The following is a 23341-nucleotide window of genomic DNA, read 5'->3' on the forward strand; positions in this document are numbered from 1 at the left end:
CTAGCTTCCCTGCCCCAAAATAATGATGAATTCTTAAGATGCACAAATATTCTGTTTCAGTAATGAATAATACTCCCTCAAGCATTCTCTGAGCAGCTCTGAAAGTTATCTTCACATTTTATTTATATTAAAGAAATTCTGTCCACTTAAATCCCAGAAATTGCACCAAGAAATCTGAAAAGTAAATATTATTTTTTTTCCCCCAATTCCATAAAATGTTCTCTCCAATTAGGCTTAATCAGATTGAGGTATACAAGCATCTTACTTCTAATTTAGCTTCTTTCCTAAACCAGCTGAACCATACCTAGTTATTATTCCTCCACTGGCAAAAGTTATTAAGTGGCATTCTTATTTGGAATTCTGGACATAAGCAGAGAGAAAAAAAAAAAAAGCTGACATTTGGATGTAAACATCCTCTTTATTGCATATGCTAGAGATTCTGGAGTTATTTTAAGATATAACACATGTTCTTTCTATTTCTATGTTTGTGTGATTTCAACAGCAAAAAAGAAAAATCTGCAGTTAGAAAGAAAAAACAAAAATGAAGATACATTATTTCACGCTTGGATGATTTGAAACATTCCTAGCAATATTTTCAAATAGGATTAGGAAGGTACTGCACAGCTATTAGTTGATATTAATTGTTCCTTAGTGATTGTACTCAGTTTTGAATAACGTCTTCCTTGGAGGAAACAGACATTTGTCTTTTACCTGCAACAGTATTATCATTGTCAAGAACATGTAGAAACCAGCAAGAGCTGGAGACAGAAAATTGCCATTCTCATCTGGGACATCATAAGGGGGATGCTCTGAGAAGTTTCCTGTCCAAATGCCGTGCCCTGTAGGAATCATACAAATCATACACAATATTGAAATATGCTGAGCAGTAAGGTGATTGAAAAAGCTTCTGAAATTTTCAAATATGGACTGATACGGTAATTAAGAAGAAAGAACATTTCCAAAGCAACAGTGCCCAAGCAATGCTGTAATCCTACTGGAGAATGCAAAGTCTATGCAGAGCTCTGTAGCACATGCATATGTAATTGATATGGTAGTAAGAAGTGAGTGGTCATGGATATTTTTAATCACCTCTCCTTCAGCAGGCATCCCTGGCCCCCCAGAATCTTAGCTCTGCACAGATCTTTCCTCCTTCTATGACATGCTGCTGGAAGACTGTCTCTACCACATATCTTTAAAAATCCTCAGTGCTGAAGACTCCCATTTGTCTTTCTAACATAAAGAATCCTTATAACGTTTATAGAGACAAACTGAAATCTTTCTTATCCTGCCTGACCATTCTTGGTTTCAATCTGTCTTTTAGAGTTGACAAACCCCCTGTAATTCAGTCTGGGCAGCTCATTTTTACATTCCCTTCAATTGTCATACCTCAAAATAACCCATCATGGTTACTTGACCACCTTTCATACTACCCTTACTGAAATAAATTTTACTCGAAGATGTTACTAAATTTACAGCATCAGTAACTTCTCACAGAGCTAGGACAAACAGTTCAGTTTCTCTCATTGCATCATTGCTCCAGATGCCAAAAACCTGTTAGTCCACTTTGCATATCCAGCTCTGACAAAACTTCTATTAGCAGCAGTCAAAAGCAAGAACTTTTTTTGCAGCACCTGCATACTAAAATCCTGCCAAAGGAATTAAAATTATTTCAGCAATACTTCCTGGCTGCTAGAGACCACAATCACATCTGAGCAAGGACAAGTATGCTCTACAAGCCACTTCTACCCCAATATTTCACTGTGTGCAAGAAAACTCCTGATAACTAATCCAACAGCGACATGTCTTCCTAGAACCCTACATTCAGACACGGTTGCAAAGCAAGAACTCATGACAGAAATATGGGACATTTTGAATGGATGAAAGCTAGCGGACTTGTTATGGTTTTGCATGTTTCTCTTAGACTATGAACCTTTTTTTTTTAACTTGAGCAGATAGATTGTTTTTTAAATGCTGATTTTTTCATCTGAGACCACTTTAAACCTTAAATTAAAGGACTTTATTCCTCAAGGGGCACTACACAGCAGACAAAGACAAGTCCCTAAATCTACATGACAGCAGCCAGGGAAGAAGGAAAATAAAGTCTCTCGCAGACAAAGCTCAGTTGTCAAACTGAAATCCCACTTCTGTGCCAAAAAAGCCCACTGCAACACGAAGCAGTAAAATTAAAAAAGTGATTAAGTCAGTGCAATTGTTCATCTTTTTTGGATGGCCCTTACTTCTGATGGTATTAGACTGATGACTGGCCAGTGTGTCATATCACATCCCTCCCGGGCAGGTTCAGGAAAACTTGACAAGGCCACACAATTTGACTTTGTTGCTACAAAACTAAATCAGAGCAGAAGCACTAGACAAGTTCCCACCGAGATAAAATCAATTAAAAGGAAAAGAGGCTTTGAACACACAATGCTCATGAGAGCTTCTGTTATCTCTTTAAAGCGGTGACCCCTTCCAAAGTCAGTGGCCTTCAGATTTGGCCTTTTCTTCAGGATTATGAGCTCCTGTTAATCCTGACCTGCCTGGGACAGACTGCAGTCAGAGCTGGAAGGCAAGCAGGTGCTTACCTGCAGTGAGGATGTTGTTTTTGAGATCAGCAGTCTAGTAAACCCTAGGTAGCCAACCTCAGTTGCTCAATTCAAGTGTGCTCATTTGCAAGGACCCCACAAAAATGCAGGCTATTCCTACCTATGAAATGAATCCATATCACAGCCTGCTGTAAAGGGGGTTTTGAAAAGGAAGGTAGCTGCAGAGACTGCAAACTGGATGAATTAGTCATGTGCAGCTCATGGGCTGTAAATTGGGTAGCTCTGGCTAACACCACTCCTAATGTATTAGAGGAAGATGTTACTGAAATGCAGGTAAAGCTACACCATTGTATTTTGCTGTTATACACATGGAACAAACATCCACTCAGGAAGCACATCTCAATTGGCAAGTACTGATTCCTATAATCCATTAACCCAATGGCTTTCACTTGCTTGCTTGACACCTGTTTTATCACAGTAGAGATGGGGCTTATCTGAAATATTTTTAGCTGTGGCTAAGTTTTCTTCCCTCTGAATTGCTCAGATTTGCCATTTTAACTTGTCTATTGGAAAGACCAAAAGACCCCAAGAGCATTGAGCTCTAGATCTGAACCCACTCATGTCTATAAAATCAATTTTAACCACCATTTAGGAAAAAAAACCAAAGAAACAGAAGAATATTTTTGTCAGTGCTTCATACCTATAGCTCCAACAAGACACATCACGAATAGGAGGCCCACACATAAGAAAATATCCATATTCATCCGTCGCTCTATCTTGCTGCGCTTGTACCGAGGACCATTGTTATTTAGCATGGCCTTAGTTTCATGACCTTCAAAACACAAATGGATATCATCATGTTTATGTAATATTTTGTAGTTTGGTGGTTTTTTTCCCAAAAGTATTTCTTTCACAAAATCATGACTAATGTTAGTTTGACTCTAGTATCATTCGGTGATTTTATTGCCCAACTTCTCATTTGACTGAATAGCAGAATATATCAGAGACTAAATCTAGATGTTTACAAAAGACCTCCATTACATTACAGATTTCAGCTGTTACATACATTTTACTGAATCTGCTGTCTTTGGGAAAGTACGATCACTAGGTTTATATTCAAAAGCCAAATCTCCTTGAGAATAAGAGAAAAAAGAACAAAATGTTATATTTTTGTATTTTACAAGCAGCTTGATTAGGTGCTACACAGGTTCCTGAAACCTACATTTGAATATTTTTCAGCAGCTTTTTAAAATCCACTAAACACATTTTTTGTATTAACTTAAATGAAATCCAGCATGTCAGATCCAGCAGTGAAAGACACTAACGTTATTTAGTTTTTTGCTATGTGGTTGTAAAGTGCTAACAAAACAGTAGGACAAGAAATAAAAAAACCTCCAAACCTTAATACTTACTGAATTAGAATTGAGCTGGTATATTTGTAATGGAAAAAGAAGAGTGCTGTAAGAAGCCAATAAGCAGAAATTGCTTTTTCTATACTATTAATATTATCTAAAATTTGGGTCCACAATTGAGATATCTGGATACCATCTGTTGCTATATTAAATATATTTTATGTCTCTTTTTTTTTTTCTACAGTACTTTTCCCTGAAAATACAGACCCTGCAGACTTTTATTTAGTTTTCATTTGTATGTTGGTGTGAGAGGGCCTGTTTTCCAATCTGTCTTTTGTCTTACTCTAGAAAGATGATTTGAACCAAAAGCTGGAAGTTAGGTGTGATTCACTCATGCCTGCTGGATTCATTCCAGGTTTACATCAAAGGTTATTATTGGAGGCAGACAGCAAGAGAGAAAATTACTCTCCAGCCTTATGTTCAGGACATTCACCCAAGAGCTGGGACCGATGGTTTCCTGTTCCAATGAATATGTAATTATTTACACAACCGGGCGCTGTCAGTGGGAGCAGTTTATACTACCAATGCTCCTTCCTTTCCAACTCATGTGTATGTACATACCCACTTGTTCCTGACAGTCAGGTATTCGGGGTACAGCTTGGGAAGGAGGAGATGTATGTTCACTCCCATATGGGTAGAACTGAGAACAAAACTCAAGTCTTTCCTTTGGTGAACAAGTACTCTAACCACCGAGCTACACAGAAGAGGAGGGTGCTGCTGCCTGCACTTCTGTTCCTGTGGATCTCATTCCTCACTTTCATTTTATGTAACTTAATGGAGTGTTTTGTGTTGAAACCAAAACAAGACAAAACCCTCTAATCCCTCCCAGGAAACACTCAAGGAAATGTTGATGGATTATTTCAGGAAGAACATGGGAAGAGATTTATTTCCAATATCAGGTCTATCATTCCCTTCCACTTCAGCTGACTAACATGAAAAGGACACATCTGAAATACAGATATCACCTTGCAAGTAACAGAATATCAGAAATAAGAGGAATAAATGACTTTGTTCTCCTCTAATGCTCAGTTTCATATGCTGTGCAACTCAGCACCTCCCCTACCACCCCACTGGAACCTTGTCTCTCTACTTGTGGATGCTGATAGGCTTAGCTAAAGCTTCATTCTGGTACTTTATTATTTGAAAAGCATATAATTCTTGCTGCTGTCCCTATCACAATGAGAAAACTACATCGTCTGTTGCTCTGTAATGAGGTTTTTGTGCATTAGCCCTATTGCTTTGAGAACCATTTGGCCAGCCATGAAAAGTATAACCATATTTGGGTCAGATGAAAACTGCACAGGCTAAACAATCACATTAAGACATGGCTCTACTCTTCACAAAGACTTCCATTAGAAAGTAGGTTTGAAGACTAACAGAGTTATAAAAATGGAGAATATGCCATCTTATAATGTGACTGATCTTGATTGTTCAGAAAAGGTCACAGACCATGATTAAAAGTCAGAGTATAATCAATGTCAAAGAACCCTAGAAATGAAGCTGGTGCTGGCTCAAGCGAGTCTAGTTTTAGAAGAAAAAGAATAAACTTTTATACTGACATTTACAATATGATGTCTGTTGGAAACTGAATTGAAGACTTACTCTGGTCAGACACCGTATCTTGAAAATGACTTTAAAACTCCAACCTGTGCTACTAGCAGTTTAAGCAACATTAACAGAGATCCTCATTAGGATCTGTGCTCATGGTCAAAGGAACATACTGGGAAATGACTTAACTAAAGAGAAGAAAACTAAACATCCTAACAGGAGAAGGGAAGACAAGTTATTTCAATTCTAGAGGGAAAGATTCCTATAGAGATTTTTATATAGTAGTTGCTTCCAAAAAAATGAGGGATGGGTTTGGCTCTGGCTCTCCTGCTGTGTCTGAGAGGCATCATCCTTACGCCCACAAAGTGAAGGCTACTTTGGAAACATGAGAGCTGTAGTCATTTAAAGTCCACTTATGCAGTAGTGAAATAAATGGCCAGTTCTCAGGTAAAAAACTCTGTATGGTGGAGGTTAATCTAAGATAAATGACTCTTGCAAAGATGGTGACTTCTAATTTCTCTTAGGTGGTCAGCCTTGAACCCCCTACTCTTGATTAGACATAAACCAGGTGACATGACTGTACTGGAAGGACAAAAGTAAACAATAAACAATTGTTTGTTGTGGTTTAGCCTCAATCAGCAATCAAGCACCACACAGCCACTCACCCACCTCCACTCCCCCAGTGGGATGGGGGAAAGAATTAGAGGAAAAAGATAAGCAAATTTATGGGCCGAGATGAGAACAGTTTAATAATTCAAATAAATTAAATAAAATAATGATGTTACTAATACTAACAATATGTAATGAAAATAACAATGACAATGGTAATGGTAATTAAAAAATTAAAAAACCCAACCCACCTTTGATACTATTAATGATAATAATATTTAATTAAATGGAAAACAGTAATGGGGAAAAAAAACCCCAATGATACAACTGCTCACCATCCACCGACTGACACTTAGCCAGGCCCTGAGCAGCCAGAGTGAGAGAGACTGAGAGAGCCCAAGAACACCCCAAGAGGTCGCCCCATTCAATGGCCAACTCCCCTCCCTCCACTGCCAATCACTAGGGTTGGGGTTCACTCTGTCTTAACCTAAACCAGCACATTGTTGTATTGAAATTGAATTTTATTTAATCTACAATTAAAGAGGATAACTGATGTCTGTTTCTGGAGCAGAAGAGGGCACAGCTGGCAAAGCCAGTGATAAATCATGCTCACTGAGTAAAAGCAGTGGTAACACCCCCAAGGTAAAAGATGCTGGGAAAAAGAAAAGCTGACCCACCGATGAACCTGGCACTGCTGCATTTGACCTGGGCACTGACACTGTCTTGCTTGGTTCATGTCTCCTGCGTGAAATTCATGGTTGCATGGACACACTATGTCTATGTCAGCACAAACCTGTGCTGCTGCCCCCTTCTCTGCTGCCTCCAGCTGCTGTTCTCACTGCCTCTGTGGCCTGGCACTGGCATAGCTTGGCTTTGTGAGGATTTTTTTCTTAATTTTGGATAGATGTTCAGCTGCATCAGTTTCTGCCCTGAGCAGCCAGTGAGACCTCCCTCCGGGCAGCCATGCAGATTTTATGCCAGATGGAATTAGTATTATAATCAGAGCTGAGAGTTAAACTCACCTTAGAGATTTTTCACCTGTCTGGATATTTTTGCAAGGTATTCCAAAGATAGCAAGATATTTGACATACATAAGGATACTGTCACTTGCCAGAGACCCAGTGAAGGACTCTGGGCTTTGGAGATGGATGAGTAATGCTTTTACTTTACTTCAAAAAGTGATGTAATTTTCTCATGCACTACCAGTTCTTAAACTGTCAAATTGTGGTGCACTAGTAGACTATACATATTTATTTAATGATGTTTACAGTGATATTCCACGTTTAGCTAGATAGAAAGTACATCTTACCTGCATATATAACAATTCCTATTGCAACCTCAGTATTTCTGATTGTACATCCACGTAGCAAAAGGCTTTCAATGTTAAAACCAATCCTTTCATGATTTGGCTGCTCCCTAGGAGAAAGAAAACAAAATAAAGCAATGCCTTTTTCTTTTCTAATATAATATTAAACAAGAGTTTTGTCTGCATGTCTGTTTCAGCTTGAAATAAAGGCACTGCAAAGGCCCTATTTTGCTTGTATTTCATTCATCTTCAATAAAGATCCCACTAAGCACATACAGAGAAGTTCAAGTGTCTCTTTTAAAGACCACCTGCATGGTGCGTGTATCATGATGTCAAATGAGCAAGACTGGCTTTCACTCTGTACCTTACCTGGCAGATCCAGCACCCCATCAATGAGTCCAAGATACATTATGAGATTTCATTCGGATGAAATCCTTTTAGAAAGGTGAGCAGGATTTGCCTGCTGCTAGGAGTTCAGATGAATACATCTGCACCCCACAAGAGCCTCTGTCTCTCTGTCAGCCACCTAAGGGCTTCTCATCTTAGTGAACCTCAGTTCACCTGAACAGTCTCTAGGCTGGGGCTCTCTTCCTCCCTCTCATGCTGGTTGAAGGCTTTTCATCCCGGCTGAAGATGTCCCATCACACACCAGATCCTTCTAGCAGAACAGACTGATGAAAACTTAATGGAAATTATAAGGTCAGTGCTCCATCAGGCAGGCAATTTATTACTTGCCTCTGAAAATGAAAGCGTAAAACCACTTTTTCTCACATTTTTTATTATATACTCTGATATGCTCCTCCAGATATTTTTACCAAAGCTGAGATTTTTCACTTCAGTTGCTCTGTCCGGTTTTTCTTATGTAAATATCATTGTAAGAAAGCAATTTTTTCATAGAATACGTATATTTTGATACTTCTATTTGATATTTGGCATTGCATTTACCAGTAAGCTGCAGTGTCATTTAAGTGGAGGGCAAGCTTAGGTGCTACCTCCGAGTTAAGTAACAGTCCCATGTCTGTGCAGCTGCACATGATTGCATGGCATCATACTACACAAGTGAAAAGGTTTAGGTACCAACAACATACAGCTGATAGAACTGTAAAAAAATAATGTCAGAAACCTATTTTTCTGGGAATCTAGGTTTAATAGAGGCCTTCTTGCATACCCTCAAGCAGAATTCACTGTGGTCCGGGCATGTCACATGGATGTCACTAAGTTCTTTCTTATAATTTTTAGCAGAGAGAGTACTGCTACTGTTTTAGAGCAAGGCAATAGAGCCTCAATAATTTATTAGGAGTTCTTGCAGAAAAATCTAACCTGTTCCAAGTAATTTGTGTTTAAAAATAGCTCAAACAACAGAAGACCAAAGACAGAAACTTCACTAAATGTTAGTAAATTATTTTCATTGCAAATTATTTCATCTACCCCTGAAGCGCTGAGAGAAAGGCAACTAATTCCATATTCCACCAAGCAGGTGAGATAATAGGCATTTCCAAAAGAGGTTTCTGTTTCAGACTTTCAAGAGATTTGAGGATTTTTGAAGTCTGCCCTGGGTCTTAAGGGTGTGCGTTTGTGTGTGTTTTCTTGTGACATATCACCTACATTTCTATAATCTCAGTGCTCTTGTGCCATATTACAGCAGGCTAATTGGAAGGATTGCTTGAATTTAGATTATACCCAATGGTCCTCAAAGTCAGCAACCACAGCCAGTGATCAATACAAACTTGACCTCCTTTTCCCTCTTAAGATATCACAGGAGAGGGGAAATGGCACTGCTGTTAGAGGCACTGCTGTTACAGGGCATAAATCCTCAAAACCAGATTAAGCATTGTCAGTGCTAATGGGTGAGAACCCTCTGGTTTACTCATGTCAATGGATCTCACCATTTGCAGCTATTCCAGGTGCAACACTCTCACTGCATTCTTGCAGAGACATTAACTCCTCGTTTAGCTACTAGTAAATTTAAGAAAGCTGGGGCATGGGTAGGGGTGCTGACACATTCATACAGATAAATTGTTTGCGTAACATGGGGCATGCAATTGGCGTGGGACAGCAGGTATTTCAAAAGCAATTCTCTGGTGGACCAACGGCTGCTCTGAAGAGGGCCTTGGGAAACAGCTTCTCTGTATTGGAGTGTAAGAGAATTTTAGGACATGAACCATGCCATACAAATTGCCCTTATGACTAGGGAATGGGCTTAAATCTGCTGAATTTGCTAGTATAGATTTCCCTGTTATGCCTGTGCCAGAATTATTTAATGAAGAAAGAATATAAGGAACAGTGGATGTGTCTTTCCCCCCACATACATAGGTTTACAGTGAAAAATGAGCAGCATTTTTTATACTAGTCTAACATATTGCTTCAGTAGGGTTGTCCTTGCTTGCTTGGTTTTTCTAGCTGTAAGAAAAAAAGTCTGATTAGTTTGTTAGATCCTGGATAACTTTTCTCTGTGGCTATAAATATGAAGAAACTAGAGCCATGCAGATGAGTATCTTTAAACATTAGGAAGAATTTAGACTTAAAATCTAGCCTAGCCCAACCCTCTGATCAAACGTAAATAAGCTTATGTCTGAATTCTGAAAAGAACTGAAGCTTTGTGAGAACAGTTTGTATGAAACCACCTCAAATTCCATGTCAAGCCTTGGTCCTGCCTTGCCTCAAAGCACAGATTCCAGTCTACATTTTAAATTTAATTCTGAATCCAGTAATAGATAATAGTGACATCCATCAATTTCTGCAAAATATGTTTCTTCCATCCAGTTCCTCCTAAAGAAATATTAACGTTCAGATACAAAATACATTTACAGATAACAGATACTTACATGTACCCTTTGAATTTATTGAGATCATTGTTAGGTGTTTCACAGATGATGGTGTTTTGGAAAAATTCAGGTTCAAACAAAGTATTCTGCAAGAGGAAGCACACTGAGAATGAGTGTCATATCCAATGAGTACTTGAAATCCTAAACACTAAGAGCAGCTACATAGAGGCCACTGGGATAAATGAAGGCTGGAGCACTTGTCCTGTGAGGCAGAGGGAGTTTAGCTTGTTCAGTCTAAAGCAGAGCTTTGGATGGGCTGAGTAAAGATCTGAGATTTTCCTCTCTTAGATTAACAACTGGTTAAATTAAATAAAGAAAATGCTGTGTATTGAACAAGACATCACAGATACCAATTAGGGAAAACATCTGTCTCAATTTAAAGTGAATGTAACAAAAAGTTCAAATTACTTGTGAAACAAAACCAGCCTTCAACCAAAAGCAAGCGCAAATGAAAATAACATCAGGATTTTGAAATATGGTAGAAGAGTTACATCATGGTCCACTATGGTATAATGATAAAAGAAGAGCCCACACAACTGGATAAATGTGTGACATTCAAATAAAAGTAAAAGCAAGACTAATAGCAAAAAACCCCAAACGGGTAAAACGAACAAACACACACCAACAAAAGAGGGAAGGCAGTAGAATAAATCCGAACTGCTGGGGGAGATGAAACAAGACAAGAGCTTTTCAGGCTAAGTGCTCACTCAAAAAGAGCTTGGAGCTGAATTAAGACACACAGTTTTGCTTGATTTCCCCTGTGTTTAAGGAAACAGGCTTGGGCTTTGGACTGCATGAAGCAGTCTGGAAAGCAGACAGCACAAGTACTTGACTGCCGTAAGTGGTGTTTTTTTCTTAACTGAAAAGATACACAAGACTTTTATTTGAGATTATGAAAATGTAATAAAATGGGATGTGAGAAATGTGAAAGAGAATCATTACTGCTGTGCCATAAAAACTGTAAAAGAACTGAAAATCACTTTAATCCAAACTCCTCCAATTAGGAAAGCTGGAAATAAAGTCTGCTGCTGGGCCTCCCTCCCTTTCTACAGCTGGGAATCCTTTACTGGAACTCACAAAAACTTCGCCAGACTGTGAGAAGGCTTCCTTATACTGCCAGTCCTCAAGTCTCAATTTTTTCTTTACTGTGCTTTGATTCTTAGATAATTTTGTCCCTGCTGTTCTTTTTTCTCCTGAGCAATACATACATATATATATCTTTTTTTTAAATAAATCTAAGTACAAGCAAGTAGAGAATTAGATTTTTTAAAAAAAGGAGGAAATATAAAATCTTGATGAATATAAGGGCATTACCTTCTGACTCATGTGGCTGAATATTTTGAGAGTCTCTTTTAAGAAATATTGTTCACCTCTGCTGATTCAAATATCCGTACATATTTGGCTGTGCTAGAAATATTTGTACAACAGAAGAACAGAGAGATGCAAAAGGCACCTGAAGGGCTCATTTGCAACAAAGAAACCTAAAAGGCTTCTAGCTAGAAAGGGCTAGACAAGGATGTTTCTTCACTCAAAATTTTTTTCTTTTGATAACAAGAATTTTACATTTGAAAATTCAAATTAGAAAATGGCATAAAGGAAAAAAAAAAAAAATCCTTCCACTCGACTTTTTACAGTTAGGTGAACACAATATTCCTAAACATATCCTAAACCAAAGAACTAATCCCAGTTCATATGTATTTCTGCCCTACTTTATAGACACAATTAAATCTGAGTAAATTTTATTCATCACCTAAATCACAGGACTAAACAAAGCTCAAAGACAAGAAGTTAGCACACTAAAACCCGTACATATGATATTTAGTACACAGGGGTTTTTTTTAGCTAACATATTGTTTACACTAATACTTAAAAATAACAGGGTAATAGAGTTGACTAGTTAAGCTCTGACCTTTTTGAGCACTGGCTATCACCATGGTCAGAACTGCATTCCACTGCCATTGTAACAAGATTTCATAAGTATAAGCACTTTTGGGCACACAGTTAATCCAAATTACAACTCAAAGTATAAAGAAAAAAACCATGTCTAGGCAGTCTGAAGCATAATTTGGCATGTGGAGATTTTTTGATTTAAAGAAAGACTTCCTCATATTATAAACGACTGAGGCAAAAGTTTACATTTTGTATGATAGTAGAACACTCACTTCTCCTTTAAAGCCAAAAATACGAAACCTAATATGTAAACTACAACTGTGACACAAATACAGCATTTTTATTTTTTCACTTTAAGTAGCCAGTTTATTGTGTTTTTTTTTTTTTTTTTGTTTAAGTAGCCAGTTTATTGTGGTGTTTTTTTTTTTTTTCCCTAAATATCCACATATTAAAAATTTTCCATGTTTCTCAGGGAAAAAACTCTCCCTAATCATCATTGCAAAGCAATGGAAAAGGTGTGCTTTATACTATGTCATCCACAACCTGAGAACAAGTTGTAAGAAGTAGAGCTCTCCCTAAGTCATATATTCTTGTTTAATTGAGGTTTATCAAACATGAGTCAAGAGAATATAACAGTAAAGCGTTTGTAACAAGGAAATATGGCCTATGGATTAAAAATGTTGATTTTAAGCATTCAAACTGAATCTCTGCTAACAATCAAACTGATGTCAAACATATCAGTTTTATTTAACTTTTCACATTTTAATTTACCTTGAATTCCTACTGAATTGCTTATTATACTCCTATAAAAAAATTCATTATTTCATTACCACTTAGTGTGCCTTAGAGCGGCTCCCAGTTGAAGGGCTATACGCCTACCTAATGAGCAAGGTATGTCAGGTGCAAGAGAAGCAAGTTCCATAAGGAAGCCTACGGCCACTTTGGAAGGGCGGCTATGAGCTGTGTTCCAATTTCCACGCAGAAATAATTCACTCAGTAGCAGTGGCCTTGCTGTGGGATGCGGTCTGTGCCGTGACAACCCACAGTGTATGGATGGCTTAGACACAGGAAGGACTTGCTGCTGTCCCGAATGGTGGTGCTGGGTGTTGTTGATAAATCAGCACCTGCTGATGCATTTTGCTGTGAACAAGTACTGTCTGAGATAATCTTCCTTTTCATACAGTCATCCCTGTGCCTGAATAACCCAAGTCTTTGGGATAAGCCGCTGCCTTCCATACAGGGTGTCAGCTCCAACAGCAATATCAGCACAACCAGCCCATCAGGACTGGTGTGCCTTCTGGCTGGAGCTGCTGTACAACCGTGAGCCGCACGGGCTGTGTTTTCAGCAGACTTACCTGGCTGGAGAACCCCATCACGACTTGTCGTTGTTTAAGGTTGGTCTCCCCATCGAGGTTGGCAGTTTCCAAGTGACAGATCCCGTTCTGATCAGAGGAATACAGCAGTAGGATATCGGCTGGGATGGTCTCGTTACACTGCAGCTGCACAAAATCCCCCACTCGGACATCTTTCCAGCATTTCTCAACATAAGCACGTTCTTCCCTGTTTCATTAAAAACATGTCATGGGTGAATAGTTTAGGAAGGTAGGCCTTCTGGTTAGTGGGGCTTCAAAGAAAAAAAACATGGGGATGGTGGCACACGTGTGAGAGACACATCACAACAGCCAGAAACTAAAGATTTAGACACTTCCATAGTATCGCTTCATGATATATCATGTTCAAATATAATCTTTATATAGAATAAAAATAAACTACCACAAAAGTTCTCTTTCATTGCAGTATTAGCCTTGTAATCTCCACAGCAAAAGACAGAAAGTCACTCAGGCTAACAGAGGTGTTTTAAAGTGTATTATTCAAGAAATTTATACATGTCACAAAAGAAAAATAATTGGTTTTGACTATGTAACTATTTCTCAGATACTTTCCAACACCATCACATAGATCCTGAAAGAAACAAACCGCTATCTCAGCTTCTTTCAGGTCTCTCGGTTTGTAACTCTAAAAAGGTAATTACAAATCTTGAATTTAGCCCACAGAAAAAACTTGAAGAGGTAGAACAGAACACAAATGACCCCTTAATGTTAAGCAAAAAAATGCAACTAAATCCCATGTTTAATGAAAAAATTAAGATAAAGAAATAAGAGCTTCTAAATTAAAAAAAAAAAAAAAAAAGAAAAGAAAAAGAGCCTTGGGGTTCAATGCAAAGAAATTAATTTCATTAACAGCCTTGTGGTCCTGAACTCAATGGTTCAGGGAATAGAAAACATTTTTGGACATTGATTTTTCAATAATTGATCCTTCAACTGCTCTTAATCATCTCAGCAAGTGAAACCTGCACAGTAAGTTTTAAAATTAGTTAATGGGAAAACGGCATGGGCAGCAATGGCCCAGTGCCTCTAACTCTTTGAAAGTAAATTATTTTTTCAATATAAATAATTGAATCATCCTATGTCTTGCTCTCTTAGAAGGAAAATATTCATGATACTTTAGCAGACAAACAGTAAAAGGCTTTTTGTAATGACTCAGAATCTCATTTTTGTTTAAGTTTTTAATCATCCTCATCTATTGCCTGAAGAACACTGTCTTTCAATTAAGTGTTTCTATCAAGAGAAGGGGAGCAGCGATGTAGCAGATAAAGTGTTTTGCTACAGCTGAACACATCCAAGCATTGCTTCAGAGTCAGGCCCAAGGCTACTTCCTGCTAACCTACTTTCCCAGCCTTCTGTGGAGGAGAGCCAGCCATGATGCTGTCAGGCAAACCATTGCACTTGGCTGATATCCTTATCTGTAAAGCAACATGAAATAACTTTTATTCCCGCTAAAGTTATGCACGCAGTTAAATTCTGTGCATTTCCCAGTGGTATCCACTTTTTGTTCAAAAGAAGAACCCCCAAATCCTAATTATTTAAATCCCTTTAATGCTAGATGCGAGTTGCTTACTAAACAATGGTATTGTAGCAATGACTTTTCCTTCTTACATTAATTTTTGCATCCTGAATCGTTCATTCTTCTTTCTACTTTCGTCTGACTTTACGTACATGCATGTCCTTTTTTCTTTTGCTCAACAACAGACTATAATGAAGCCCCACTGAAGAACAGAGGTTTGCTGAAGGTTAATTTAATGTTGCTGAGCAATTAAAAAAAACCCAGATCAATTTCTATTTGAAAAGTTTTTTAGCAGGTGCATGTTGAGTATTTATTGCTCTACACAGTAAATACTAGTATTAATATAGCAAATCAACTAAGTAACTATGAATCTGTCCCTTCTCAAACACTTTCCAGGTAGAACTTCTTAATATGTTTGTTTTAAACATAAGAATGGGAGTACAGAAATTGTTCAGAGCAAGCAGATGGCTGCTCTTGCTATCCTAGACATTTGGATAGTTTGCCTATTAATCTTTGCTATGACTTCTGCAGGGCAATTCTATCTCTCTGTACATCAACTCTTGCACAATTCTGAAGTTTATAGAACACATTTATGATGTTTTCTGCTCACAAAATACTATAGAAGGGCCTTGCCCAGCTGGCTGTCTTCCACATCACCCTAAAGAGACCAGGTTAGCAAAAATAATCCACAGAAATCACAGTTTCGTAGTATTTTTTTCAATAATTCCCTATGAAACATATATTACACATAAAGCTTCAGGTTCTACCCGTTTGCTAATTACAGAGGAGATGGTGAGTCAGAAAAGCCAGATGACCTCTTTCAGTTCAGAGGAAAAGTCTTTCTTAACACAGGGACTAGGCTTCAGGAATTGCTAGAATCCCAAACCTGTGTTCTGGTGAACAGACTGTTCCTCTCTCCTAACAAGCACTGAATTTGTTAAAGAAACACATTTTCTTTTCCTGAAAGAACTCTTCAACTGAAGCTGTAAGATTAACCATTTCCTACAGTACAAAGGTTTCTACAACTGTGTAGAGAATTACCAATGAATGAAAGGAAGAAAAATACATCACAAAGAACCTGGTGCACCCCACAGCAGCACTGGCCCAGTCACCTAACGAGATTTTTCAAATGAAGCAGTTTCCTTTTAGCAATTCCTGTAACTGGAAACACTGCCCATTTTCTGTTCAGTGATTAAAGTTCATAGTACAATCTCTGGTTGCCAAATAAACAGGGGAGATTTGTAAATCTAAGATGGCTTGACCAGAAACATATAAAAAGCGTAAATGCATTTGTCCAATAAAATAAACAAGATACGGTGGTTTTCAATAGGTGGAAACCTGGAAATCTGATTCTTACAGCACATGGCATCAGGGCTGTGACACATCAGACAGGATCTGAGATAAAAGTTTCTCAGTACCTTTTCTCCTTTACCAGAGAATTTATCAACAGCACACTTAAAAACATGTTCCCTTGCTGTCCTGGGACAATGGATAGTATGATAATGCTCATCAGAGGATGGTGCAGACAAAAGGAGGCAGTTAGCCTTGAACAGTCAAAGTGAGGTCTGCCAGTATTTGTTACTGGACTCATCATATCTGACCAGAAGGCCTGAACTAAATAGACTTTATGAAGTAATTTCTGGGAAGAAAGGATCATAAAAAAATCCTGCTGTGGTTGAAGATTGTGGAGGAACACGAATAAATTATTGACTTTATGTCAACAATTTCATTTTACATTCTTGGATTCAACAAAGATAAATTTCAAACAAAAACTGGGTCAAAACGGACAGTGAATGGGAGTAAATAAAAATTATTGTTCTGCTCCCTGGAGGACATTAAATAAAAGCCATTTTTTCACGTGCACACCATAGCATGTCTATGAGGCCTAGATTGTCTTAGAGATTCTCAGAAATCTTTATCACCCAGAAGTATTTTATCACCCAATTAGTTCAATGAGTATTATTTCCTTGAACTACTGCAAGCTCCATCTCAGGATCCTTTGCAATTTGAAGTAAAGACATTGTTTGCTCTACTTTTTGCCCCCTAAATTTCCACTAGGTTATAACACTTCGAAAAAAATATCATCAGTGTCATGAATAGACAAAACCAAATGTTTATACTTTATCATATGTAAATCTGCTAGAATGTAATATTTGACAATGCACCCCCCAGCATCCCCTACTTATAAAAAATGCTCATGTTCTGAGATTCTCAGTTCTATGCAGATAACAATAGAGTCATATAGCTACTTACCCCTTACAGTATATTTCTGCAAATAGAAATCTCCCAAATTTTTATGCTGTCAAAGACTATACTAAGGTAACTTCTATATGGAAAAAACTTCACAAAATATTTTCAAAGACCACTTTAAGTCCATGACCTCACAGTTAGGAGATGCTGCCATAAAAATTTGAAAACTGACAAGAAAAGGAGCAGATTTAAGATGTGAGGAAGCCACTAGATTAGAAAGGAACTGATTCTGAAACCTGTCTATAGGGCAGAGTAGAGCACAACTCGGCTGATAGTATTCCTGAGCTAGAGATATCTGAGCATGAGGTGGTACAGAGGTTGGTGATAATCTATCACTGGCTTCTGCCACGTTACTATTACAGTAGCCAGAAAGGTTGTTTTTGTGATGTGGACATCAGCCCAGAAGCTTCAATAAATGATGTCATTCAGCAGCTGTCAGTCCTGTAACAAGCCCTCATTAGCAAGTAGCTATAGCCTTTCCCCATGAGTCCAAACTCCCCCTCAGCATTTGAATGCTACTTTAAGACAGCAGTGAGAATCTTTTAAAGAAAATGGGAGTGAAATTTTCTTAAATTTTAATTAAATTCTTATGAATTTATACTGTTTTGGCATCCCAAATCCCTTATTGCTAGCAACAGATCCTATCTTTATATGTGATAAAACTGTCTACAGCATCCTAACAAGGAAGTCATTCTCTCAATGAGAAAAGACCGCTATATTCAACTTCTGTAATCATTTCAATTTTGTGGACTTCAGAATTTTATAAGTGCATTATATGTCCATATACAAGGTTTTGGGTTTCTTTTAACTTGCCTTTTTCAACCTCTGTCTCAATTTTATAATGACCTGCACCAAATGAAGAAAAAAATACAAGTAAAAAGTATTTTGACAACATATTTGCTGCGACTTTACTGTGTTCATTTTTAAAGTTATGGATTATTGTATTTAGGAAATTTTTTTTTTTAATACTGCCTTATTTTTTTTTAATACTGCCTAATAGAACAAAATGCTATTGCTATGATTCTGCCTAGAAACAGCTGGCGTAAACAGCAACTCCAAGATCAGTTACTTAATGACTGCTAATCATGAACATTAGTTTCTAAGGACTCCCATTAATTTACTATACTTCTGGAAGCCACAGCTTACATCAGCTTTTTTTGCTAGAGTCATCTCTTTCATGACCATGTAGCTCTTGAGGTCACATGGTAGAAACCTGCTACTATCCACATTTTAATGGTGTTTTAAAAATTCAGACAATTAGGATGGAACCTTATGCCCCGAGGTCATGATTCTGCAGGTCTCCGAGACAAAAGCACAGGTTCTCATTTCTTTGTCTTTTGTCTTTAGTTGTTAGCTTCTGCTGTTTGCTAAACCATTGCATCTTTTTCTGTGGAGTAGCTTTCAATGCCTGGGCAGGTAATAGATCTTAAAGAAAACACGGATAAATCAATACACAAACTGGTCATGGCATTAGTAATGCATTTACGGATTTTCTTCCAGAGACCAAGGATCCTCACTGTAGCAATACACACTGACTGATGAGAACTGCTAGCTTGCTGTTCTTTCAAGTGTTGCTGTCTGGACCAGCTGAGTGTTGAAAATTTGACATTTTTCTTTTGCATTTAGTCAGTTCAGCCTGTCAGCACATAATCAGCTTGCTCACTATAAGATGAATTCACATTTTAATTATTTCTTCACAGTTTTGATACCACTGGTTTCAATCTGTTGCACGGTGACATAACAAACCTGAGTGTACTGTGGGTTTAAGGACATTTTCTAAGATCACTGAAATTTTGAGGAATTCCTCAGCTTGCACAAACAGAAATCACTGTTTCCACAGTAAAATAATCCATAGTACCTGAACTACATACGAAAGTTACACAGGTGACAGAGCAGACAATGTCCACTGCCAGTGATAGTCCCACACAGAGGGACATACAGTCATGTTTGACATTAAACAAGGGGCAGTCATTAGATCTGATGGATAGTGAGTTGAAATAATATCATAGAACATAATACTCCTGCAGTCATTGTAAGTAACTCATATTGATATTTTTATAAGAAATAATTCATGTTTTAGTTAATCAAAGTTCATGCCTTGTGGCTGTCATAAGAATGCAACTTCAGCCATGAAAGAACTCGATATCTTCAGCCTCCAGCTGATGAAATGCGTGCACCATTCAGAGGAGGCACCACTGAGGTGTAGAAACCTTGATATTGCTATGACCAAGGAAACCAGTTTCAATTTTGCCTCAGTCAATGCGGTGGGACTTCAAGAAGCCCACAGGCTTTAGACTATCTCTTTTTTTGGTGTATAAAATGAACCCACTAAAGCCTCCAGCAGGCTCCTAGTCTTCAAAGTTAAGCTTTGTTAGAAAACAAGAGTAATAAAGCAGAAAGAAAAGGCTCATTAACAAGTAAAAATTCAGTGCTGCTGAACAAGACTTTAAATTTGTTGCATAGGCAACAAATCTCTTTTTGCTTACTATGCCCTTGGCAGGATGGTGTTTTCCCTCTCATTCTCCTTTCTACTCTACAAACTTTCAGGTTCACCCTGGGTTGAGTGAGCTGTGTATGATGTTTCCTGAGTCCAGAGGAAAGTTGTCTTTTTTCCTTCACCTCTGAGATTTGACAGTAGGTCAATTCTTATTTTCAAGCATTCTCTCTACCCTTCTCTGCTACCTTCCAGATGCCACAGATGTCAGTTTGTTGTTGCATCCCTGGCCAAGCCCAGTTCCTTTCCCAGATATGGGGAGCACCCAGCGGAGGTGCAATTTCTCCTCCCTTCAGAAGGTCCAGCTGACCACAGCATACGATGGAGATTGAAACAGAAAGGCAGCCTTCATCTTCACTACCTGGCTACCCCAATTTTAAGAACATATAAAGTATTAAAGTATACTATATATACAATAACCTGTAGATAAGCATATCTGCATTGCTGTCATAATTTCCTTAATAATGAATTCAACATTTACCACAAAAATTACAACACTGAATTACAAAAAAAAAACCCCAAACAAACAAAAAAAGCAACTGAAATATTTTAATTATCTTTCAAACCAGTGAGTCTAGCTTAAGCCATTACTGGCTTTTCAGCTGTTGGCAGTTCTGAGTTCATGCAACACAGAGATGAATTATTTTTTCCCCTTATTTCCACATCCCTGCTCTACGACTAACCCAGAGTTAGTGCCAATGCAGAAATTTTTAAATGCTCCCTGTGACTCTGTTAAGTGTAAGGGTTTAGAAGGCCAGCCTGGCTTTTTTTGTACTACAGATATCAGAGGTCCTACAAAGGAAGAGGAGATTGATGCTTGTAGAAACTACCTGAAAACCAGGGAGCCTGAGAGCATCATAGAGGAACTTTCTATTGAAAGGGTAATCAAGCTATCTCATTCAGGATGCCTGTTGACTTACCTCATTATCCAACAGCTCCACAGGATGATTCAAATCATACAAACTAGGCTTCTCTGAATCACTGTCACAGATGTCTTAAACTCAGGTGCTTAAAATTAAGCAATGTGAATAGCTCAAGTAATGGTTTTGTGGTCCCTGCTAACTGATGCACGTGCATTCAGCCAAGTGTGTTGCTCTACCATTCTGAACTTCGCACAGTCCTTGCATTTGTATCTGAGTGTCTATTGGGACACTGAGAAAAACTTAGGTTAAATCTTCCAGAAGTGTGAAATTGATGTAAAACCTGTCTGGATGCTATGGATTTACAGACCATTGTAGCTTAATCCCTGGGGTATATCAGAACCATGTCATATCAAGTAGTTCCTTGAACATTACAGAACTTCAGGAAAATTAAATAACAGATTTTAACAACTGATGAATTGACATTCACTCCCCAAGACACTTTAATGCCTATTAATTGTCTCCTGTTTTCTCAATTAAACATTCTTTAAATGCGCTACTTGAAGCGTCTTTTCCTTCATTTGACCAACAGACTAGATTACCCATTCCAGCTGATCTCTATGAAAAGAAAATTAGAAGAAATGTGTTTACAGGGCAGCCAATTTAAATTCAATTTCCCCTGACCGGTGCTGAAATAAGGCAAGTTACTGTATTCCTCCCAGTCTTCAAGAAAGTTCTGAAGAAAATTCAGCATTTGGAAAAGACTGGCATGCCTTTGTATTTCTTTTGCAACAGGAACCAGAGTTCTTTCTATTGAAATTTGAAATAAAGACAATATATTTTCCAAGACTAATTCTTAAAATCTGAGCAATTTTTCGTTTTAAGATAGAAGATCAGTTGCTCTGTCAGCAAGAATTGTTTGCTGCCACAAGGATAACGAAATCTGCAGTGTCTTGAAAAAGACTTTCACCTATGTTAAAAAGTTACCTACAGCAGATGACTCACAAGGAAGAAAATTAGAAGACATCATGCTCTTCCATGACTTTGCAGCTAGCAAGAAGAACAAGAAATATCAGCTTCCCAAAGCACTAGAGAAGCCTGATTAAAATTATTCATGATATAATAAGCTGTAGCTACTGATCTGATGGCAATTATAATTACCCGCAATTTTTTCCAGACAGGATGAATGCTACAGTCTGCAGCCCTCTTGATTTTCCTTTCCCTTACATCACCTTTTTGGGCCATAAAACATTGTTGAAAGACTAGATTCTAGACAAGATATATTCATAGATCAATGTCTTTTTTATGGGGTAGGATAACCAACTTTAGGACAGGCTCATGTCAAGTCTCTGCATAAGAAAGTACTCATGGCTGAAACTTGAAGCTGGACCTGTACATATGTTGTAATTCCATGATGGACATCTTTCCCTTACATGAAGCACGTTTTACTGTATTCTCCACTTCTTATGTTCACATTGTAAAAAGCTTCCAGATACACACTAACGTGGTTTCTTCATGTAAAGAGGAAATAAGATTCCTATGCAGAACCATTCATTAGTACTTACTGCACCAGCTGTTCTCTTTCATAATGGTTTCAACAAGTGTTAACAAATAATCCATTGCCTCATGGATTAATGCAACATGGAAAAGATTAAAAAATCCAACTAGATTGCAATCTCAAAGGCAGGCAGGAGAGGCAGTTTTTCCACCCTACCTAAAGAACTGCAATTATTCACATTCTTCATGGTGGAAAAGAGAAGAAATATTAAATGAACAATATTTAGAAACTTGTAAAATGTCTGCTTTTGTAGACAACGTGGCAAGGAGAGCAGTGTGATTTTCTTTCTGACAAGTCATTATCTCTGTGTGGGAATAAGTTTAGCCCCCAGACAAGCAAATGCATTGTTTCCCTGTTTAACCAGCAGGACATAAAAATAAAAATCTGACAAACACATGCAAAAGAAACAAACAGAAATGACAGCACTGTGTGATAAAAACCAGAGTTCTGCAAATCTTGCTAGTGAAAGCTTACATTATATAAAGCACTGTTGATTACTTTGAGAGATGACAAGCAACACTCATGGAGACAGAAAGTTTTGCTCTTCTGACTCCCTGATGTGGGAGGGAGTGCCTTCTCTTAATGGGGAGAAGGCTGAGAAAACAGTTTTGATAAACAAAACATAATTTTCAAACTTCTGAAAGTCCTAAAAGCAAGAGATCATGAAACATTTTGAAGTGAGCGTGTAGTTAATTCATTTAGAGATGACTGAACAGAGGCATTATCTCTCATTTTTAAACTGCATTTTTACAGTTTTGTTTTACATCTAAGCTAGTAAAAGAAATACAACTGAAAGCTGGTCAACAGTGTGGAGTACAACACTGAACATGGTTCAAAGGTCTACATTTTTAAGAGGTTCACTGACATTTAAGAATGCACATAGGTCTCATGACAGATCTTGTACTATCTTATATTCACAGAATTAAGCCCTCTTGAAAATTCCTTAGAAATCCAGGTGCTCAGTAGCTATTTGAGCATACGTTTTTGCTGCACTTCATGTTTAAGGGGCTGATAGCCACCTCAATACCATGAAACCCAAACTTACCTTCCTAGTCTGAAAACAAGGTTTAAACAAAAAAAACCCAAAAAACAAACAAACAAAAAACCAAACCAAAACAAAAAAAAACCAAACCCCAAAAAGA

The 23341-nt window shown here is 37.8% G+C and overlaps 1 protein-coding gene across 1 annotated transcript in view; it reads right to left on the reverse strand.

Annotated features, from left to right (window-relative positions):
• Positions 1-23341, reverse strand: part of LOC104507799 (probable phospholipid-transporting ATPase VB) — a 51931-nt gene that overhangs the window by 24632 nt on the left and 3958 nt on the right. Inside the window, 5 exon segments of the mRNA XM_010149204.1 lie at positions 712-839; positions 3244-3375; positions 7422-7528; positions 10244-10329; positions 13489-13693. Coding sequence (XP_010147506.1) covers positions 712-839; positions 3244-3375; positions 7422-7528; positions 10244-10329; positions 13489-13693 — 658 coding nt within the window.

This window comes from Eurypyga helias, unplaced genomic scaffold, assembly GCF_000690775.1.
Source record: "Eurypyga helias isolate BGI_N326 unplaced genomic scaffold, ASM69077v1 scaffold2703, whole genome shotgun sequence".
NCBI lineage: Eukaryota > Metazoa > Chordata > Aves > Eurypygiformes > Eurypygidae > Eurypyga > Eurypyga helias.